The sequence below is a fragment of the Trichechus manatus genome, unplaced genomic scaffold, assembly GCF_000243295.1.
Source record: "Trichechus manatus latirostris isolate Lorelei unplaced genomic scaffold, TriManLat1.0 scaffold00001, whole genome shotgun sequence".
In the NCBI taxonomy this organism is placed as follows: Eukaryota; Metazoa; Chordata; class Mammalia; order Sirenia; family Trichechidae; genus Trichechus; species Trichechus manatus.
In genome coordinates this window covers 34,648,795-34,669,678 of record NW_004443937.1, presented here as the reverse complement: position 1 = coordinate 34,669,678, position 20,884 = coordinate 34,648,795, and the positions used below count along the sequence as shown (strand labels likewise).

Sequence of the window (20,884 nt, the reverse complement as noted above, 5' to 3'; positions counted from 1 at the left end):
CTGATGGAATTCTAGCATCCCTGACAGTCAGGTGAGTAGGAATAGGCTAGAATAAGCAAGAAAGAAATAATATTAAATGACTTTTAAACTCCTCTCAGCTTTTCCTCAGATTCACTTCTAGACCCCTTCAAATCCCACCTGCCCTTCACACCCAGCTGTCACCCTTGCCCTCTGCAGAGCTTGGCATATCATCCCAGAACACAGGGACATTGCTTCCTTCCTACAGCCATGCATTTTAGCTAGATGGCCAGGAGTTTAGGATCTTGTGTCACACAGACTTGGATTCAAATTCCATTTCTACCATTTAAAAGCCATGTAATCTTGGGCAATCTACTTAAATCTCAAAACCTCAGTTTACTCAGCTCTACAAGGGGATAAAAGTGACTTTCTCCCTGGAGGATATTTTAAGAAGACTAAACAATGTGCTTTATTTATACCTTGTATATAGCAAACGAAGTAATAATGATTAACAATAGTTGTCCTCCATCCTGGGAGCCCTGGTGGAGCAGTGGTTAAGAGCTTGGCTGGTAACGAAAAGGTCAACAGTTCCAATCTACCAGCCGCTCCTTGGAAACCCTATGGGGCAGTTCTACTCCGTCCTATAGGGTCGCTAGGAGTTGGAATCTGCTCGATGGCAATGGGTTATTTATTTATTATCTTCCATCCTAACAATGGAGTCCTTAATCAGCTACCATTATTTCTTTGTCTGTGTGATTTAGTTTTCTTTACCAGGATAGTTGGCAGGCCTTGTCCCTCACTGATTCCCCCATAGCACCTAGCACGTTTTGTCTGCAGTAAATCTCCTTCAGATTTGGGCGGAAAGTAAGACACTGATTGACAACATTAGACTTCCCTTTTGTGCCACCACCCGTAGGTATGTTGGCATCTTCAAGGATGCTTTGTTTGTTTTATTTTTGTGATGTCTTTTTAACAGTATTTTTTGTGGTGGAAATATACACAACCGAGCATGCGTCCATTCCCAACTTCTGTAGAAACAGTTCAATAGCATTTGTTACATACTTTACATAGTGTCACCATTCTGTCTCTGCCCGTGTCATTTCATCACCATTAATTTAGGCTCTCTGCTCACCAACAGATCGGGAGTTCAAATCCACCAGCCCCTCCTTGGAAACCCTATGGGGCAGTTCTACTCTGTCCTATAGGGTCAGTATGAGTCGGTATCACCTTGAAGGCAGTGAATTTTTTTTTCCTACCCCTTCAAGTTCTCATCCATGCTTCAGATTAACTGTTGTCAGTTTACGCTAGTATAGATAATTCTTTATAAGATTGCTATGCTTGAGGCAAACATTCTTTATTAATTGGGCTAAACTGTTACTTAGTTTTGGTTCAAGGTTTAAAGAGATTATTTCCGTGCATTGGATTCAGGGGTTCTCCCAGTCTCAATGGATCCAGTAGGTAGGGTTTCCACATGAGTTTGAAGTTCTGTTCCACATCTTTCCTCCTTTTGATCAGGATCCATCTCTTGAGTCCTTGATCAAAATGTTCCGTCATGGTAGCCAGGCACCATCCATTTCCTCTGGTCTTATGGTAGTGGAAGTAGTCATTTATGGCAGCAATTAATCCTGTAGTCCATTTCCTTCTCCAATTCCTTGGTCTCTTTCTGCCTCTGCTGTATCAGGTGAATAAAGACCAAGTGTTGTATCTCGGGTGGCCACTTGCAAGCTTTTAAGACCCCAGGTGCTACTCACCGAACTAGGAGGTGAACAGAAACTCTAAAACCAACGTTAGGCCAATTAACTGGATAGACCCACAAAGTCAAGGATGCTTTTTAATTGGGCCTCAAATCAGTGTGACTTTGGAAAAACCCCTTAAGAGCTCTGAAGCTCAGTTCTTCTTTGGATCCCTGCCTTAGGCCCTGTGACTTGAAGTTCAAATATAAGATGGGGGGAGGGTGTCCAGTTGTGGTTTAGTGGAGCTGGAAAGCTGCAGGGCTGTCCAGGGAGATAGATGATCTGATCTCAAAGCCATCAGTCAACAGATCAGAGTCATGGGGAGTGGTAATCAGTATCAGGTAGTAGGCGGGTCACAAGGATGTTTTCTCACTAAGTGGTTTTAAAGGTCCAACGTCCTCATTATGAGACTGAGCTCTGTCACCTTTCTGGGCATCTAGGTGCCCTTCCCCACCTCTCATTTGTATAGGGCTCTCCTGGTGACTGGGTTAGTTGCTTCTAGCGGTCAGTCTTGGGAGCATTTGGGAGAGTAGTTGGATATTGTGAAGAAGGAATTGCTTCAACTAAATCTTTGAGAGTAGAAAGTGATAAAGAATGAAAATCATCTATGTGTATGTATTATAAACAAGCAAACAGAGCAACCAATAAAGCTGGTTTTATTTTGAAAGAAAAATACTAGGTTGAACCACATACAATGGCCGATATTTGACCGTTCCCAGCCAACAAAAAAGTGAACTTCATATCATTTAACTTGGTAGCTGCAAATAAGTGGTTTGGTGTTTTTCTCTTTGTTTTTGAGCTTCTGGACTGCAGCTGGGTTGTAGTGGACATTCAGAAGGAAGAGACCAGGAAGGACTCTTTCGATACCCTAGTATTTGGAATGTGAGTGGGAAATGCCATGTGGATTCCATGCCAGCCTTTGGGCTGGCAAAACAAAATTCAGGGATATCTTCTTTGCATGATATTGCTGACAATGTAGTTCTTGTGGCTTACAGCTTCTTAGGTGCTACCAGGACATCTCAAATAACAGAAGAGCATGTCTTTATGTGTTTTGCGGCGTCCTTGCAGTTTGCAGCATCTGGCTTTCAACTGTGGAGCATTGCTGGGGTCAGCTGTGGGGTAAGCGCCACAGAGGCGAGGATCCTGTCTGTCTTGTTTGTCTTTTCCTCCCTGGAACCTGGTTCGCAGCGGGCACTCCGTAAATATATGTTGAATGAGTTGACGGAATAGAAAAACTCAGTTTATTCTTACTTGTATGGCCAGTAAACAGCCACCCCTGAGGAACATGCTCAGTTCAGTTGCTTTGGGGTTAAACTTCATAATGTCACGTCAGAGATGTTCCCGCTTCTAGTGATCACTCCTTCCAGAGTGAAAATTTCACTTCCACGAGCCACCAGGCCACCCATACTGTACGTCTGAGACTGCTTTCTATACCGTTGTGTCTTGGGCTGGTTCCCTCCCGATTCTTTCCAGATGTGGAGCCCTTCCAGGTAGTTTACAAGATTCTCATTCTGTATCTGCTGTCTGGTTTCCCATTATGTAGTATCCCACATAATGTACTCAAGAATCCAGAAATGCCTGGTCATGAACCGATATTACTTCTCGTTAATTCTGGATTCACTCCCTGAATTCTGCAGCCCTTTGTTCTGCGTGTCTCTTGAACCAGTTACTTAGCAATGCAATGCTTTTGGTGTATATGGGGAGGCACATATCTCTATACTCCCGTCATTTGGGCTTTGAAGTTAATTTACAGTAATTGAATAAGCCCTTGCACCTATCTTTAGTTGAGAGAAGAGCTGATGATACATTGGTGGGCCTTGCGTGAAGCCTTACCAGAAAAATGGCCACACACATTTACTTTCTCTCCTGTTGATACGTTCAACGAGCAGCTAGTGAGTACGCGTTAGGTAGGCTCAGTGTGATTGCGTGCTGGTACTAGAGTAGTTTCTCCCCAAGAGGAAACTGTGATGAATGTGGTCTTGCTCCTTACCCTCACAGTGTTGGCGTGCACATTTCTAATCTCCGTTATTTGGAATTCCAGGCAATTCCAGAAAAGCCACCTTGGATGTGCAATCTGTTTTTGTTCTGGGTGTTCTCTTAGCAAATCTATGACAAGTACAGAGATTCTGAGGCTTTCATTCATTTGGAATTCATGATTCCATTAAGTGACCTAATACATGCCTAACACCTCTTTAAGGACTTCTCAGTAGGCCCAATACTGTCATGATAATTTTATTGTTTTAGGCTTTCATCAGGGAGTGAAAAGGGTAAGCAGAAGGGCTTTAGAATGAGAAGCGTCCTAGCTCCCTCTGCATCCTGGAGCTCTCCCATGGCTAATGTTCTTTTTATTATCTAAGCATCCTTCCAAGTACCTCTTTAGAATATAGAGCAGAGGGTCTTGGAAAAAGAAGAAGAACGTCAATGAGATGGATCGACACAGTGGCTGCAACCATGGGCTCAAACACAGCAACGGTTGTGAGCATAGTGCGGGACTGGGCAGTGTTTTGTTCTGTTGTACATGGGGTCGCTATGAGGCTGAACCAACTCTACAACACCTAACAACAACAACAACTTTGCAAAAACAATATGGAAAAGGGCAGTATTTATTGCCATTGCCATGAGATGGCGGACCTAAAATGCAGACTTCTGAAAGTAGTTAAGACGCTTACGTGAGCAATTGCATTTTTGAAGATGCTTTAAAAGCCATCAGCCTCCCAAAGGAAGACTCGTATAAGTCATCCTGAACGGTTGTCCAGTCCTGTAGCGGGCCCTGGAAGGGAGAATAGCTCCGCGTCGATGGGGATCTGTTTAGTCCTCTTCCCTTCTCGGGCATCATGCCTCCCTGCCCCCTAGAAGCCTACTCTTTCCCTGGTCACTGCGTTCCCCTACAGTACTCACAGACACACCCCTCTGCTCCCTTCCCATCTGCAGCAGCCTTGTTCCTTCCCAGGAATAGGAACTCTATCAAAGAAGCCGCCGCCAACAAACTCAATTTTATATATTTCTCTCTACAAAGACCTGCTCCACAGAACCTTAATTCAATTTTGTTTGAATGCTGTGCTAACAAAATTCTGGAATGTGCCCCCTTCTGCACATAACCCTCCCACAGCAATGACATGACAGTCTGTTTTGTTTTGCATTACAATTTGGCCTCTGGGAATATTCTATTCCATGTAAACATAAACCAAGAGAGGTTTGATTTAACACAAAAATTTCAAATTAAGGAGGGAAATATCTAGTTCAAGATACAGGAGAGCCATTTACTGCTCAGAGTGAAAACTTATAAGCAAATCTTACCAAAAAAAAAAAAAAAAACCAAACCCGTTGCCGTGAAGTCGATTCTGACCCATAGCGACTCTATAGGACAGAGTAGAACTGCCTTACAGTTTCCAGGGAGCGCCCGGTGGATTCCAACTGCCAACCTTTAGTAACCTATAAGTAGACAGTAGAGAGAAAATTAAAATATATTGTCATTAGGGAAACTTAGATACATAGCAGGGAGCTCTGGTGGCACAACAGTTAAGAGCTCGGCTGCTGATCCAAAGGTTGACGATTTGAACTCATCTAGCCACTTCGTGGCAGAAAGACCTGGCGATCTGCTCCCATAAGGATTACAGCTTAGAAAACCCTATGAGACAGCTCTCCTCTGTCATATGGGGTCGCTATGAGTCGAAAATCGACTCAGTGGCACCTAACATACATATACACATACATCCTACTTACCAAAAAAAATATAATAATTGATCAGATGCCCAGAGGATAAGCCTCGAAGTCAAGTTATCTATCTTCTGGCAGCTGTTCATTTCCAACCAGAAAGTTAATACAGTGAGACAAGTTTCTTGATAGTAACTGATCACCAAGGGACAAGCGGTTTAGGTTAGCTACACACTGGGCAAAGCTCTGCCCCACAGTAATGTCCAGATATATTTGGTTTTCTTATTACCAATCATTTATAACTTTCTGGAGAGTCTGGTTGGGTATATTTCACCTAGAAAGCTCTGTGGGTAGCGTTAGATAGTCAACAGGGAAGCCTTCTCATCACTGAATGGGATTAACAAGAATGAACAAGCATCTTCTAACATTACATACTAGAGCAGTTATTGTGGTAGGTCTTGAAAATCCCTTCATTTCACTTGCCTTCCCCACCTTACAAATTTACCAACTTTTTTAAGAATTTTTTTTTTTTTTAACAAGAATTTTTTGCTTTGAAGTTGTTTGACTTTGGTTAGATTTTGCTCTTGACCTTGGCTTTTAAAAAGTCACCTTTCAGAACACGTTTTCATTTCTCACACCGTCTGAAATCACACCTTGCCCTCTTCCCTGTGGCCTTTCCTATCAGTTTGGACAGAATGATATTGAACAGTTATTGACCAAGTTGGACCTGGTTGTCTGGGATGTCACTCTTCTATGGTGAGCAGACTGTTCTACACCCAGGATCTGTTTTCTCCTTCACGTTTGTTTGTGAAACAGACATCAGCTCATGAAAGTCAAATGTGCAGCTTCAGAGAAATCAGTCTCAGAGGCCGCTCTGAGAGTCTGTCTTGAAAGTAAGAGATCCACTGGCATGTTTCGATGTGTGTAATGAGAAGGGGAGGCTGGTAAATAATAATGCAAAACTTTGGAATCTTTAAACTTGGTGGTGTTCGTGTTATGTAATAATAATTGCTAACGTTAATTGTATGATCATGTTGGTACTGAACAAAATCTTTACATACATTGTTGTCATTATTGTTGTTAGGTGCCATCGAGTCTATTTTGACTCATAGCGACCTCATGTGACAGAGTAGAACTGCCCTATAGGGTTTACTAGGCTGTAATCTTTACAGAGCAGATCTCCAGGCCTTTCGCTTACAGAGCTGCTGAATTGGTTCGAACCACCAACCTGCTGGCGCGGTTAAGTGCTTGGCTGCTAACTGAAAGGTTATGTATATTATCATATTTAATTCTCTCACCAGTCTGAGAGATGGATACTATGATCCTTCTTAGTTCATTTATGAGGAAACCAAAGTTTCAGAGAAGTTAAGTAATTGCCAAGGGTCACAGAAGCAAAAGGTGTTCTTGAGATTCCAACTCAGGTATATTTGATTCCAAAGCTTGCACGCTAACTCAGTACCTTCTTCCCTTAAGGACTTGAAAGATACTTTACTTGTGTGGGGAAGTTAAAATAATTATAATAGGCCAAAGTGTTCAAAAGAGACTTTTCCTCTTCTAATTATTTTTCTTCCGTGGTGGATTAAAACCAAAAAACCCATACCTGTTGCTGTTGCGTCAGTTCTGATTCATAGCAACCCCATGTGACACAGTGGAACTGCTCCATAGGGTTTCTTGGCTGTAATCTTCACAGAAGCAGATCACCAGGTCTTTTCTTCCATGGTGCTGCTGGGTGGGTTCAAACCGCCAAGCTTTTGGTGCGTAGTGGAGTGCAAACCCTTTGCATCACCTGGAGCCTTTTTGGTAGATTAGGCACAGAGTAATCAGTAATACCTCACACATGCCCTCTACCAAGACCTGGACAATGGTCCCTCCCACTTTGCCTTTTTATGACTTCTCCATAAGGATGGGAATCAAGGGGGTGATTTTGGGTGGAGGCAGCCTTTCTTCCCAGCACATGTCCTCCTCTGGACTTGGGCCTTTCCACATGGAAAAATCGATTGACCTCATACTCCCCAAAACCCCTCAGGAGAAGGATGCTGAGTACTGTTGACATTCTTCGTCTTAGCATCCTGAAGCACAGGATGCTGCTGGCCCTTGAGTACGTCCTGGCCTGATTGCACTTGGCGGAACCCGAGGATGGGTCAGCCTCCTTGCTCAGTCGTGCACGGACCAAGGAGAGGGGTAGAAGCTGAGGCAGTGAGCAGAGAACTTCAACAAGACTCTGTGGCCCCTGTGTTAGGAAATTCCAGTTGCGTGCTATTAGGTTTCAAAGACAAAATTCTCCGTAATTGGAGTAAACTATTTCTTGAGGTCAGTTTTAGGTGGGCGACGGAGAGCAAACCGCATTAAGGAGTCTGGGCTGCCAAAGCCTGGCCTTTACGAATCTGGTCTGTTCTTTGTCCTTGCTGAAGCTCGTGCTTGTTCAAATACATCTCACCCTGTGGGCCCCACCTCACGCGAGCCGCTTCCCTTTCTGCGTGGGCCCTTCTGCATGCACTGTACATCATGCTGCTTGGTGGGGAGCGTTGATGTGAATCGCTATCAGAAGGCTTTTCTTTCTCAAGATGCTATTTGAAAATGCAGCTTCAAAAATTTAGGCAAATGAGCATCTCCCGGGTTGGCTGGTGGGTCACAGCAAACATGGCCCCCCCTCAACCCCAGGGGTTAGAGAGAGGCTGTTTAGAATAGGATCTTTCATCACCGTCTGTCTCAAGTCACCTCCTACTGAACTTACGGTTGAAGATTCAGGGTCAGGAGGGAAAGAAAACAGTAATTAACTGGGAAAAGTTGATTGAGCGGAATTTTTTTTTTTTTTCCCACAGTATGATTGGAACATGACTGCGGGCTGTGCACCATACATAATGTCGATTCTCCCTCGTATGTCATTATCCAAACATTTCTTAATGGAAGGCACTTTTTTTAGCATCTGCTTTTGTAATTGAATGTGTTCCTAAAGATGGGTCAGCTAACTCAGACAGGAGCCCACCGGAAAACCGTGTTAGTTCTTCCCGCCATCCGAATCCAAAGTCGAACAGTTCCTAACTGGCCTGCCTCATTTGCAACTCCTAAAATTAATTTCAGAGCCTCTCTCGGAGCTCCAGTCATCATTAGCAGGGCGACACTGACAGAGAGTGAAATAGAATGTTTATAAAGCTCCCTTTTAAATTGACTGTGCTAAGTGACATAGCGATATATTACCATCAGAGCATCCGGGGTCCTCTCTGTGAGGGTCAGCTGCAAGGCGACACTCAGAAAAAGGCATTTATCTTGGCAGGAGATGCCCTTCAGTCCTCTTTTGTTTTATTCTATGGAGGATTTTTTTTTCCCCCCAGGGTGGCTAGAACCAATTTTTTTGGTGTTTTATTAGCTCTATCTTGACTACCTCCTCCAAACTGAATGACAGTTTAGGGTTATTAAATGTGTTCTTGTGCATATTTTTATCAGCCGCTAACCCTGGCTAAATGCATGCAGGGGCACAGAATTCCCCCCTTTTCCCCTCCTTTGTTGCCCATATTTGTTAAAGAAATTATTCCCTTTGACGTTTGTTTAGGCTGCGCTTTGATAAAATGTTGTCCGTGGTCCACTTTCTTAGCTTGGCATTCAGCAGGCTCTAACAGATTTATTTCTCTTCGCATTATCTTATCTTCCCGCCTAGCGTATTCAGGCTTCCTTGTCCTATTTTACGCTACATTTGGGGGCCTAGCAGTTCACTTGGTAACCATGTGCTGGAGCACTGCGATGTTCTAAAGGTGATTTTGTATATGCCTTTGGCACACACTTAAGCCCGTGAGCTGTCCTGGATGAGTATGTATGCGTTCTTCACATTGTCAGTAAGCAAGGACAGTTTAAGTGTTGCAAATGATGTCGAACTTACTTTAGGTTGATGGGAACGGTAACGTTTCTTTGCTTTTTGTTTGTTTATTGTTGTAATTTAAGTGAAAGTTTACATTTCAAGTTAGTTTCTCAAACAAAAATTTGTACATACATTGTTACGTGACTCTAACTGCTCTCCGTAGACTGTGACAGCACACTCCTCTTCTCCACCCCCCATTTCCCATGTCCATTCAAGCAGCTCCTAACCCTTTCTGCCTTCTCTTCTCATCTCACCTCCGGACAGAAGCTGCCCGTTTAGTCTCATGTATCTACTTGAGCTAAGAAGCACACTTTTCACAAGCATCATTTCATGTCCCACAGTCCGGTCCAATCTTTGTCCGAAGAGTTGGCCTCGGGAATTGTTTTAGTTCTGGGTTGACAGAGAGTCTGGGGGCCATTGTTTCTGGGGTTCTTCCAATCTCAGTCAGACCATTAAGTCTGGTCTTTTAACTAGAATTTGAGTTCTGTACCCCACTTTTCTCTGGTTCCATCAGAGACTCTCTGTTGTGTTCCCTGTCAGGGTGGTCGTTGGTGGTAGCTGGGCACCATCTAGTTCTTCTGGTCTCAGGCTGTTGGAGTCTCTGGTTTATGTGGCCCTTTCTGTGGGAACGGTAACATTTCTGAAGCAATGTAAGTCTGCTCTTGAATCTGGAAGGTGATACAGCTAATGAGGATAATAATAAGAATCTTTATTTGTGTTTCCAATTTATATCCAAGTATCTTATCACTGGTACTTCCTACATTTGAACCTTTTTATAAAATGGAGCATCATAACTGCAAATATTGTAGTGTTCTCAGTTGTGAATGCCTGGACCAAAATTCTCTGTTGAAAAAAAATAGCAAGACTATTTAAACTCCAGGAATACTTCAGAGCCCTGGTGGCACAGTGGTTAAGAGCTCAGCTACTAACCAAAAGGTCTGCAGTTCGAATCTACCACCTGCCCCTTGGAAGCCCTGTGGAGCAGTTCTGCTCTATCCTGTAGGGTGGCTATGAGTCAGAATCGATTCGACAGCAACAGGTTTGGCTTTTGGTTTAGTTAATCTATTTCAATATCTGCCATTTTCTCAAAACAGTCCTCCCTGTGCTTTTAGAAAAGTATTTGGCATTACGTGTTTAAGCCAGTACATCAGCAATTTGGCTTATGGAAATTGTAAAGTGTAGCATCTGATACAGGGCTGGCAAAATAAAGTTAGTAGTTATAAAGCTTAAGTCCCCCCACAAAAAAAAAAAAAAAAACCTAGCTGAAAACAAGTTTAATGAAAATCCGTAACTATAGAATTAACTCAGTGAGTTAAATGATTAACGATAACTTATCAGCTTAATAAAGTATTGTCTTAAACCCATTTTATAAAGCTTATTGCTAGCTTAAAAAAAAAAAAAAAAGTAATGGCTCTGTCAGCCTAGAATTACGGGTGTGCTCTACCTGGCATTCCTATACAAAAAGGTAATGACCAGATAAAGCTTTCATGTATTCAGAACACTTTTCCAGATATTCTGAAGTGTGAAATGGTCAATATTTTTTTTTTAGTTTTGTTATGTTTTATTATTTTCTACTGATTATTCTTTGATTTAAATAGAATTATTGAATATAGATTTTAATCAGGGTATTTTAGAGGAAATTATCATTACTTTTTGGCCAATATTTTAACTGAGGCTTTTAAAAACATATTATCCTTGTTACACTAATTTTATCAAAGTCGTTAGCCAAAAGCAAAACAAAACAAAAACAATAAAGGAGGCTCGCAAAGAGCGAAATGGATTCTTTAGTATGAGTAGTAATGTTAAAGAATGGCTTTCAATGTACTTTTATAAAAGTGATTTTAAATAGATGTTGTGGTTTTATACTTAAAAATAGTTAGATTTGGGGCTGTGTTTAGTGATAACATCTGTAGACAGTTAGGGGTTGATATATGTTTTTCTGATTGACAGAAAACCAAGAATTAGAGATTAATTTATTGGGACTTTTGATGATATTAAAAGAGGAGAAATATGTGTTAAATTCGCCAAAGCCTAATTTATACAATTCCAGGGAAGGAAGGAGTTTAGAATGACCTTTCTTTGGGTCGATGATGATTTTAACAGTTATTAAAGCTATGTAATTCCAAATGTTGATATGACAGAGGAAAATGGGTTAAAGAGGGACAAAAGTGGGTACAGGGGGCCTAGTTAGCAGATTACTACAGTTGTCCAAATGGGAGATGGTGTAGATTTTACCAGAGAGAGAGAGAGAGAGAGAGAGAGAGAGAGACGGAGAGAGAGACAGAGAGAGAGAGACGGAGAGAGAGAGAGTGTGTGTGTGTGTGTGTGTGTGTGAAAGTCTGCTTGTGGTGAGGGGTGGATATACCTGTGCATACAGAGTAGGGGAGACAGAACATAAATACCTGGGTGGAAAAATGAGCAAATTTCATATCTGCGAAGAAATAATGCAGAAAAGTATAAACAACTAAAAGTAAAAACTATTCTATCCACCCTAGCACGTGAGAGATGACTGCAGGCAGCCCCCGGGTTCCGAACAAGATCCGTTCCGAACTGTGTCCTTAAGTCCTGTTTACAGCTAAGTCAGAACAGGCGCGTAGAGTTCTCAGTCTTACATTAGTGCAAGAAAAGGTTCAGATTTAAAAGTGCATGTGCAGCAAGTGAAGGTGATTGTGATGAAGAATTTGGTGGGAGTAGGGGTTGTTTCGCTCATTTCAAAGTGAGGGCGAATTAACATAACATTAAAGAGTAAGTACTAGTTGTCTGTAAGGCAGATGTTGGTAACCTGGGGACTACCTGTATTAGCATTTGAGTATATATCCATCTAGTTTTTTTTTTTTCCTTATGAAGATAGTTTTATATTCTGGGGCTCTTATATATACACTTGCCTGTCGACACTTTGAATGACCGGAGACTTTCCCTCCTAGCACCCTAATACATCAGCCTACCTTACGTTCATGGATGCTGGCAGATGACCAGAGACTTCCGGGTCAGAGACAAAGAGCTCTATTGCTCATGACACAGGGAGCAGCATCAGAATATTTTTGTCAGTTTCTCTTACCCAAGTTCCATGAAGACAACAGGGATGGGCTAGATGATTGGCTGCACATACAGTGGGTTGCATTACAGGAAAGCAACTCTGAGCTTAGGGAAGCTGAAGCTCTTCTAATGGGTAATAACCATGCCTGCCCTTTGCTCTGGAAGGAGACACTATCTTTATTACACAGGTACGTAAGCATGTATACCCTTTGCTTCAAAGGGAGATACTAACTCTGTCTTCCGAGACTATTCACTATGCAAACATCCTTGAAAAGATAGTCAGAAAAGAAGACAGCCAGCCAGTGCCTCTGCTGATAAAATGTGCAAAAACGCCAGAGACTCATGGAGAATTGTCTCCCAACAAACATGAATGTTTTCACATGTCATTAAGATTTCTTCATTATTATTTTAAATGGCTACATATAGCTTTAGCTTATCACACAGAAGGAGAATTTTGCTGAAGATCATTCAAAAGCAGTGGCAGCAGTGTATCGACAGGGAACTGCCAGAAATTCAAGCCAGATTCAGAAGAGGGTGTGGAATGAGGGATATCATCGCTGATGTCAGATGGATCTTGGCTGAAAGCAGAGAATTCCAGAAAGATGTTTACCTGTGTTTCATTGACTATGCATAGGCATTCAACTGTGTGGATCATAACAAATTATGGATAACATTGCAAAGAATGGCAATTCCAGAACACTTAATTGTGCTCTTGAGGAACCTGTACGTAGATCAGGAGGGAATTGTTCAGACAGAACAAGGGGATACTGCGTGGTTTAAAGTCAGGAAAGGTGTGCATCATTGTATCCTTTCACCATACTTATTCAGTCTGTATGCTGAGCAAATAATCTGAGAAGCTGGACTATGTGAAGAAGAACAGGGCATCAGGATTGGAGGAAGACTCATTAACAACTTGTGATAGATATGTAGATGATACAACCTTGCTTGCTGAAAGAGGACCTGAAGCATTTACTGATGATCAAAGACCACAGCCTTCAGTATGGATTACATGTCAACATAAAGAAAAAAAAAAAAAAAATCCTCACAACTGGACCAATAAACAACATCATGATCAATGGAGAAAAGACTGAAGTTGTAAAGGATTTCATTTTACTTGAATCCACAATCGATGCCCATGGAAGCAGCAAGAAATTAAACGACGCATTGCATTGGGCAAATCTACTGCAAAAGACCTCTTTAAAGTGTTAAAAAGCAAAGATGTCACTTTAAGGACTAAGGTGTGCCTCACCCAAGCCTTGGTGTTTTCAGTTGCCTCATAGGCATGTGAAAGCTGGACAATGAATCAGGAAGACCAAAGAAGAATTGATGCTTTTGAATTATGGTATTAGCCAAGAGTATTGAATATACCATGGACTGCCCCAAGAACAAACAAATCTGTCTTGGAAGAAGTACAGCCAGCTTGCTCATTTGAAGCAAGAATGACGAGACTTCGTCTCACATACTTTGGACGTGTTATCAGGAGGGACCAGTCTCTGAAGAGGGACATCATGTTTGGTAGAGGAGAGGGTCAGTATAAAAGAGGAAGACGCTCAACAAGATGAATTGACACAGTGGCCGCAGCACTGGGCTCAAGCGTAACGATTGTGAGGATTGTGCAGGACCGGGCAGTGTTTTCCTTCTGCTGGGTGTAGGGTCACTGTGAGTTGCAACCAACTGGATGCACCTGACAACAACACACGTAGCTTTGAAGAGTCAGTTGTAGGGGTGTCAATCAATTTACCATCCCAGCCTCCTCACGTTTCCTAATATTGGTCTTTTAGGTTGTTCGCGTTGAAAGCGCTTCCCTTAGACATTTCCGTTCGGCGCAGAGTGGGGTCAAATGTCGCAATCACTTTGGTGTGTTGTAGCTAAGTTTGCCGTAGATATCAAATGTGCTTCCCTGGTTTGAAGTCCTTACAGCCGCTTCTGCTTGGCCTTATGTATAAATATGTGCTGGCTACAAGCAGCAAACATGTCTATTGTCTCAAGATGTTATCCAGAAGGAGGACAGGCTCTGGGAAGCAGGATATTAACGCTGCTGCTGGTAGTCCAGCCTGCACTGGTTTTCTTCTGGAGAGTAGAGCTATTTCCTGACATGCTCTGCTGCTCACATGTATGCCTGAGCCTCAGACAGAAGCTCCTACTGCCTGCCTGCGGTGAAAGGGGTAGGGGGGAATCTGAGATCCAAATAACAACTATCGTGTCAAAACATCTGGAAGTGGCCTGGCTTGGTGATGGAGATTTAAAAAGGCAAAACAGGATCATGACCAAGTTTTGGTCCTGAGACTTTTGCGCAAGGAAAGTACCAATCTGGGAGCTTCCCTAGGGCTCTGGAGTCTTCTGAGTATCTAGAAAATTGCAGAAGTGGGACAAATGGTAAGAAGAAGTCTTCATCAGTGGAAACGCTCAGGAGAGACATTTCCTAGTCAAGAAGGTTAAATTCCATGTCAGATGTGGCCATAAAATGAGAATATAAAGATGGGAGGAAGCAACTTCAGAACTTTTCTGAGTAAGCAATGATCAAAGATTAAGCAGGAAGCAAAGAATTGTAATTACAAAAAAAAACAGCAACAGGAAGAGGTATACAGTGTTGTCTTCAAAAACTTGTAAAAAGTAAGAAGTGAGCTTATCATTTATTCATTCAGCAAACATTTTTGAGGACTCACTGTGTGCTTGATGCTCTTCTAGGAGCTAGAGAATCGGTAGTGAACAAGACAGATGAGCTTCCAATTTCATGGAGTGTCAAGTCTAGAAAACAAATAAATATCTGAGATCAATGCAAATAGTGAAGAGTTCTATAAAATAAATCAAATAGTTCACTGTGATAGATGAGTGACTTGGGCATGCTGTGAAAAGTGGGAGACATTGTCCAAAGGATTGTTTCATGCAACGGAATGGTGGAATCCAGATTTATAATGTTTTTAAAGATTACTTTGGTCTCTGAACCAGGGGGACCAGTGAGGAAGCTTTTGCAGTGGTCCACACAAGTGACACTGGTAGTTGGGAGAACTTTGGTATCAAGAAAGTAGGTAGATAAGCAATACATTTTCAAGTAAAACCAACTGAAGGTGTTGGTGGATTGGCTTTGGGGGAGAGAAGGAATGAAAGGAATCAAGGATGACTTCTAGGTTTGGGGCCTGGGCTACTTGGTGAAAGGTATGTCATTACTGAGATAAGGAAGACTTAGGAAGGAATAGTTTTTAGTGAGGTGGCAAGGAAGCATCACTAATTGTATCAAAAATGGAAAGGGGGCCCTAGTAAATATATCCATCTGCCTTCAAAAGAAAATCTTGCATGAAAGTAATACTTGGTATTAAAATCGCTACCCAGTTTTGTTTAGTTGTCTTGGAGTACCTAGAACCTTAGTCGAATAGATGAGTGGGTTGATGAATGGATGGACAGATGGATAGATGGGTGGGTGGGTGGATGGATGGATGGATGAATACATGAATGGAAGTGTGGACAGATGGATGGAATGAGGGGTGGTTAGATGGGAGGATTAATGGATGGATAGAAAGACAGATGGATAAATGCAGGGATGGATGAAAGTATCTTAGTAATAAATGCTCGGATTGACCCCCTCCCATTTCTACCTTCTCTGTTCCATATGTAGCTGTACCTATGACGCCATTGAAAGCTGCTGTCTCAGAGAACCCAGGGTGTGGGTCTTATGGGTTCTGACCCAAACTAGTTTGTACATTCTGAGAGCCAAGGAGGTAGTTTGTCTTAAGTATTATCCATAATTCTTTCCCATTGTGATGATAGCTCTGTGGCTCATGTCAATGGTAAATGCAAATCATTTTTTCTTCATTTTATAAAAATGATCACAATACTCTTTATTTTACCAGACAGGAGGCGCTGCTTGCGGCAATCAGTGAAAAAGATGCCAACATTGCCTTGCTGGAATTGTCTGCCTCCAAAAAGAAAAAGACACAGGAAGAAGTCATGGCCCTCAAGCGAGAAAAAGACCAACTAGTGCATCAGTTAAAGCAGCAGGTGGGGTCTCCTGCATGAAAGGTGTGTTTGGCTGGGTCTGGGGCCTTGGTGCTTTCCCTGGGTTTAGCCACTCTTCATTTTCCTCTGCCCATCCTTCAGGCTCAAGCAGCTCAAACCAGGTAGGAGTAAAATGACCCAAGTTATCGCCAGAACACCATTTTACTGCTTGTCTTGTGTTTATGTGCATGTTGCCTGGGCTTGTGCGGTTTACAATCAGCGCTGTTTTCCTTTCTTTTTCATTAGCGCCATCTCCCCAGAAATTGCTCTTAGCGCTCTTCCCTCCTAGAAACTCCTAACTGAATTCTGCGCACCGTCTTTCCCTTTGGACCTGTTACCTTCTATCTTGCTCATGTTCTAGCCCCCATAAATAACCCCCCTCATCCAGGTCTCTAGGTGTCTTTCTCTCCATGCTTCCAACTTTAGTTCTTCCACTATCTCTCCCAAGACTTTTCAGCCAAGGAACATCTCCCAGCCCCTAGCCCTGCCAGACTAGGCTTGGAGATCCCTGCAGCCGTGTTTCAGTCTAGGTTAGTTACCACCTGTGTTCCCCCTTTTCCTGTGTTTTCCTCTCTCTAGGTCACTGCATTTGTTCCGAAGGGAAAAGAAGGAGATATGTGGTCCTAACTTGTGCAGAAAGTTCTTTGCTTTCTGGAGGGTTTTCTGAAAGGCTTATATTGAAATAATTGCATCTGAAGCTTATTAGAAAATCACTCCTGAAATCTTCAGCCATTATTCTCCTCCATAAAAAAAAAAAAAAAAAAAAAAAATTTGTTTTTAGAAAGGAGGGCTTTTGTAGTGATGGTTGAAGATATTCACTCAAATGTCACTTGATTATGAAACCCACTCAGGCGATTTGTGGCCCAGTGGGCTGTGGCCCTACAAAGTGGCTGCCACATCTTAGCTAGGGCCGCACACATGTGACTCTGAAGCTCTCTAAGTGCCGCATGGTGAGCACGTGGAGGGTGTCCACATCGATTTCAGTCCCCAGGACTAGCTCTCTGCCTGCCAGGGTGGGCTGGGCTGAGTGGAAGGGAAGCCGCAATGGAGAAGCCTCCTCCCCTTACGACTGGGCCAACGCTTCCCCTCCTTGGGAAGGCAAAAGCTTCCTTTAGCCCTGAACTAGAATCCATTTCTCATGGGGGCTGCCTTGCTGAGAGAGAGACCACCGTCACGCCTGGGGTGCCCTCTCATTGCAGAGGGACGCCCCCAGTTATTGCCTGACATCGGGGTCATTCCACAGAGCCTCATGCCTCGCTAACGCTGGCCCCGGGGTTCGGAACCACTTCCATCTGACCTCTTTGTTTGGGGCCACGCGTCTTTTACCCTGGGTTTTCCACCCACGTGGCCACAGAAAGTCAAGATGAGCCTCCTTCTTTGCTTTCCCCTAACTCCTACCCTGCGCGCCCTGCGCCCTCCCCTCCTGCACGTAACCATTGTAGCTTTTTCCCGCAGGTTTATAGACCTAAGAAACAGCCCCCAAGCTTGAATATACCATGCACTTGTGATGCTGGCTACAGCCTACATATTACGGCCAAGTACCACGGGTCCAGCTACGATGCATACATGATCCAAAGGTCTCAGGTCAGTCAGCTGCTAAGGAGACACTTACCCCCGCCATGGGGGGTGGGGGTGTATAGACACTACAGGCTATCTTGATCTTCGACTCTTTTGTTGACTTCCAGAACTCGATGGCCATAAAGCCTGGAACCGTATACTATGGCATTCTATCATGTTGTAATGTCATTTCACTTGTTACGTATTTGGCCCACGGTTCCAGACCGGGCGGCCGCCTGTAGGTCAGCTCTTCTGAAATGGCCCCGCAGAGCTTCAAAGCCAAGGCTGCCAGAGGCCTTGCTGCCAGGCAGAGTGGAACATTTCTTTTCTTTCTTGTCTCTTAGAGGCTTTGCTCCTCATACCTCCTTCTACTTTTGTCAATAAGGATTTTTTTTTTTTTAAAGGCTGTACTTTTTTTTTTTTCTCTTCTCAGCATCATGAAAATGCACTCCTAGATTCCAGGAAGGATTGAGTGTAGCCCTTCAGTTTACTCCTGGGAAGCTGCACAAAGCCTTCATTATTTGGGACGGGCAAGGTTTTGGGTATCATGGGGCACATTTGGGAAACCCCAGCCGTGCAGAGGTAGGCTCCCGCCTGGGCTAAGGCGGGGTCTGAAGGGCTGCCATGTAGAAAGAGTCAGTGAAGGCAGAGAATGGGCTTCTCTGGGATTTAGGGTTTAAATCCGTTCACGCACCCTGCCTGCCACAGAGCAAGAAAAATCACATGAATTTATTTATCCTTATTGTAAATGATGGTGATTCTAACAGTAATAATAATTACTTTGCTTATAAAAACACCCCCCTTTTATTGAGTATTTACTCTGTGCCAGTCAGGCCATGTAGCCAGTGTCTCCGGGAATTTTGTACCACAGAGGAAAGGTAGCTTGAATTCAATTTGAGAAGTACTTATTGGGTGCCTGTTACGTGCTAGTCATTGTTCTAGGCATTTGGAATACATGAGTGATCAAACTAGACAAAAGATCCCTTCCTCATGGAGCTTGCTTTTTAATAGGGGAAGACAAGCAATAAATAATGAGTATAATTAAGTAAATTATATGGTAGAAAGAATAAAAATATAGACCAGTATAAGGATGAACACAGTCAACCCCCATGGAAGCAGCCGTCAAGAAATCAAACGGTGCATTGCATTGGGCAAATCTGCTGCAAAAGACCTATTTAAAGTGTTAAAAAGCAGAGATGTCACTTTAAGGACTAAGGCACACCTGACCCAAGCCATGACGTTTTCAATCACCTTGTATGCATGTGAAAGTTGAACAATAAATAAGAAAGACTGAAGAAGAATTGACACATTTGAATTATGGTGTTGATGAAGAATACTGAACATTCTGTGGACTGCCAGAAAAATGAACAAATCTGTCTTAGAAGAAGTACAGCCAGAATGCTCCTTAGAAGCAAGAATGGCAAGACTTCATCTCACATACCTTGGACGTGTTATGAGGAGGGACCAGTCCCTGAAGAAGGACATCATGCTTGGTAAAGCAGAGGGTCAGGGAAAAAGAAAAAGACCGTCAACGAGATGGGTTGATTCAGTGGCTGCCATAGTCTCAAGCATAACACCGATTGTGAGGATGGCACAGGACCGGGCAGTGTCTCGGTCTGTTGTACGTGGGGTCTCTAGGAGTCAGAACCGCACCTAACAACATAAGGATGAACAAGAGTGCCAAGGAGGGGTAAGGGGCTGGTGACATTTGCAAGGAGACATTTGAGCAGAGACTTGAAGGAGGTGACAGAGTGAGCCATGTAGATATCTGGGGGAAGAGTGTTCCAGACAGACGGAACACCAGTGCAAAAGCCCTAAGGCAGGAGTATGCTGGTGTGTTTGGAGAACAGGGAGGCCAGCGTGGGTGGAGTGAACAAGGAGCTGAGGGACGAGTGGTCAGAGCAGTGAAGGAGTAGGGAAGACCATACAGGACTCTTGTGCAGGGTCCTCTAAAGGGTGTATTCTGAAGCCAAAACTCCCTGCAAGTAGGAAGCAGGATACCCCAGCCACGCAGCCTCAGAACAGGGCTGGCTTCCCTGGGCACCGCTGTGGACTGCCCTGTTTAAGGCTGCCCAGGGGAGCCCACTCTCTGTATCCCCTGGCTTTGCCCTCCAAGAGCTTCCAGGTGCTTAGCACTGCCCCATCTGGTTTGAACCACAAAGAGCTAGTGCCGGGACTCACCTGTCACACCTGATGTGATTTTCAAGTAGTGTGGGAGCAGACCCTTTGACAGAATGCCCTCCCTGACTTCCAGCAGTCTCAGCACCATGCCCCTGGAATCCAAACCCCACGTCGTCCTTGCTGTCAGGAGGCAGACGGGGGCAATGTGGCTCCCATCACTCCGTGTCCTGCTCCAGCCATGTTGACTGTGCCCTTGGAGAAGTGCAGCCAGGCTCCAGGCCAGGCCAGCTGTTCTCAAACCTCAGTGGGCAGAAGTGTGATCTTTTCTGAAGGTGAATGTCATGTAAGCTCATCATGCTCCAGTCCCCGCTGCTGAAAACACTTCCCTGGCTTCCTTTGCTGTTGGGATAAAGACAAACTCAAAGCACTGTACTTCTGCCTTGTGCATGCTGTTCCGGCTGCTGAGAACAAGCTCCTTTCTTCCCTTCAACTAGGTAATTCCCACTTATCTGTCCAATCTCAATTCAGCATCACTTCCTCAGGGAAGCCTTCTGGGGTTTCCTCAGTTGGGTCAAATCCCCCCAATTTTGCACTCTTGTAACACGTGTACATCAAAACACTTGTAACAGATGCAATTTTGCATTTGTATTTGTGATTCTCTGAATAATAACTATCTGTCCTGCTAGCTTATGAGCTCCATGAGTGCTGAGAATATGGCTTCATGACTTTTTTTGCTCACCATTTACCTTCAGGCCTAGCACAATTGTTAGCACATAGTAGGTATTCAGTAAATGTGTTGAATGTGTGAATGAGGGAATTGCCAGGACAACTTCTTAAAAATGGAGACATCATCTATCAATCATAATCTTGTTCCCTTTAGACAAGACTTGGCCTCATATTTTTTCTCCTCCTAATATTCCAGGCAGCCACTCCCAACCAGTAGGAGTTGGTACAGGAGATAAGACCTGTTTGCCAAGTG

At 43.5% G+C, this 20,884-nt stretch overlaps 1 protein-coding gene across 1 annotated transcript in view; it reads left to right on the top strand.

Moving 5' to 3' along the window:
• Window positions 1-20,884, top strand: part of ERC2 (ELKS/RAB6-interacting/CAST family member 2) — an 857,293-nt gene that overhangs the window by 796,023 nt on the left and 40,386 nt on the right. Inside the window, exon 15 of the mRNA XM_004368755.1 lies at window positions 16,083-16,230. Coding sequence (XP_004368812.1) covers window positions 16,083-16,230 — 148 coding nt within the window. The remainder of the gene's footprint in view (window positions 1-16,082; window positions 16,231-20,884) is intronic.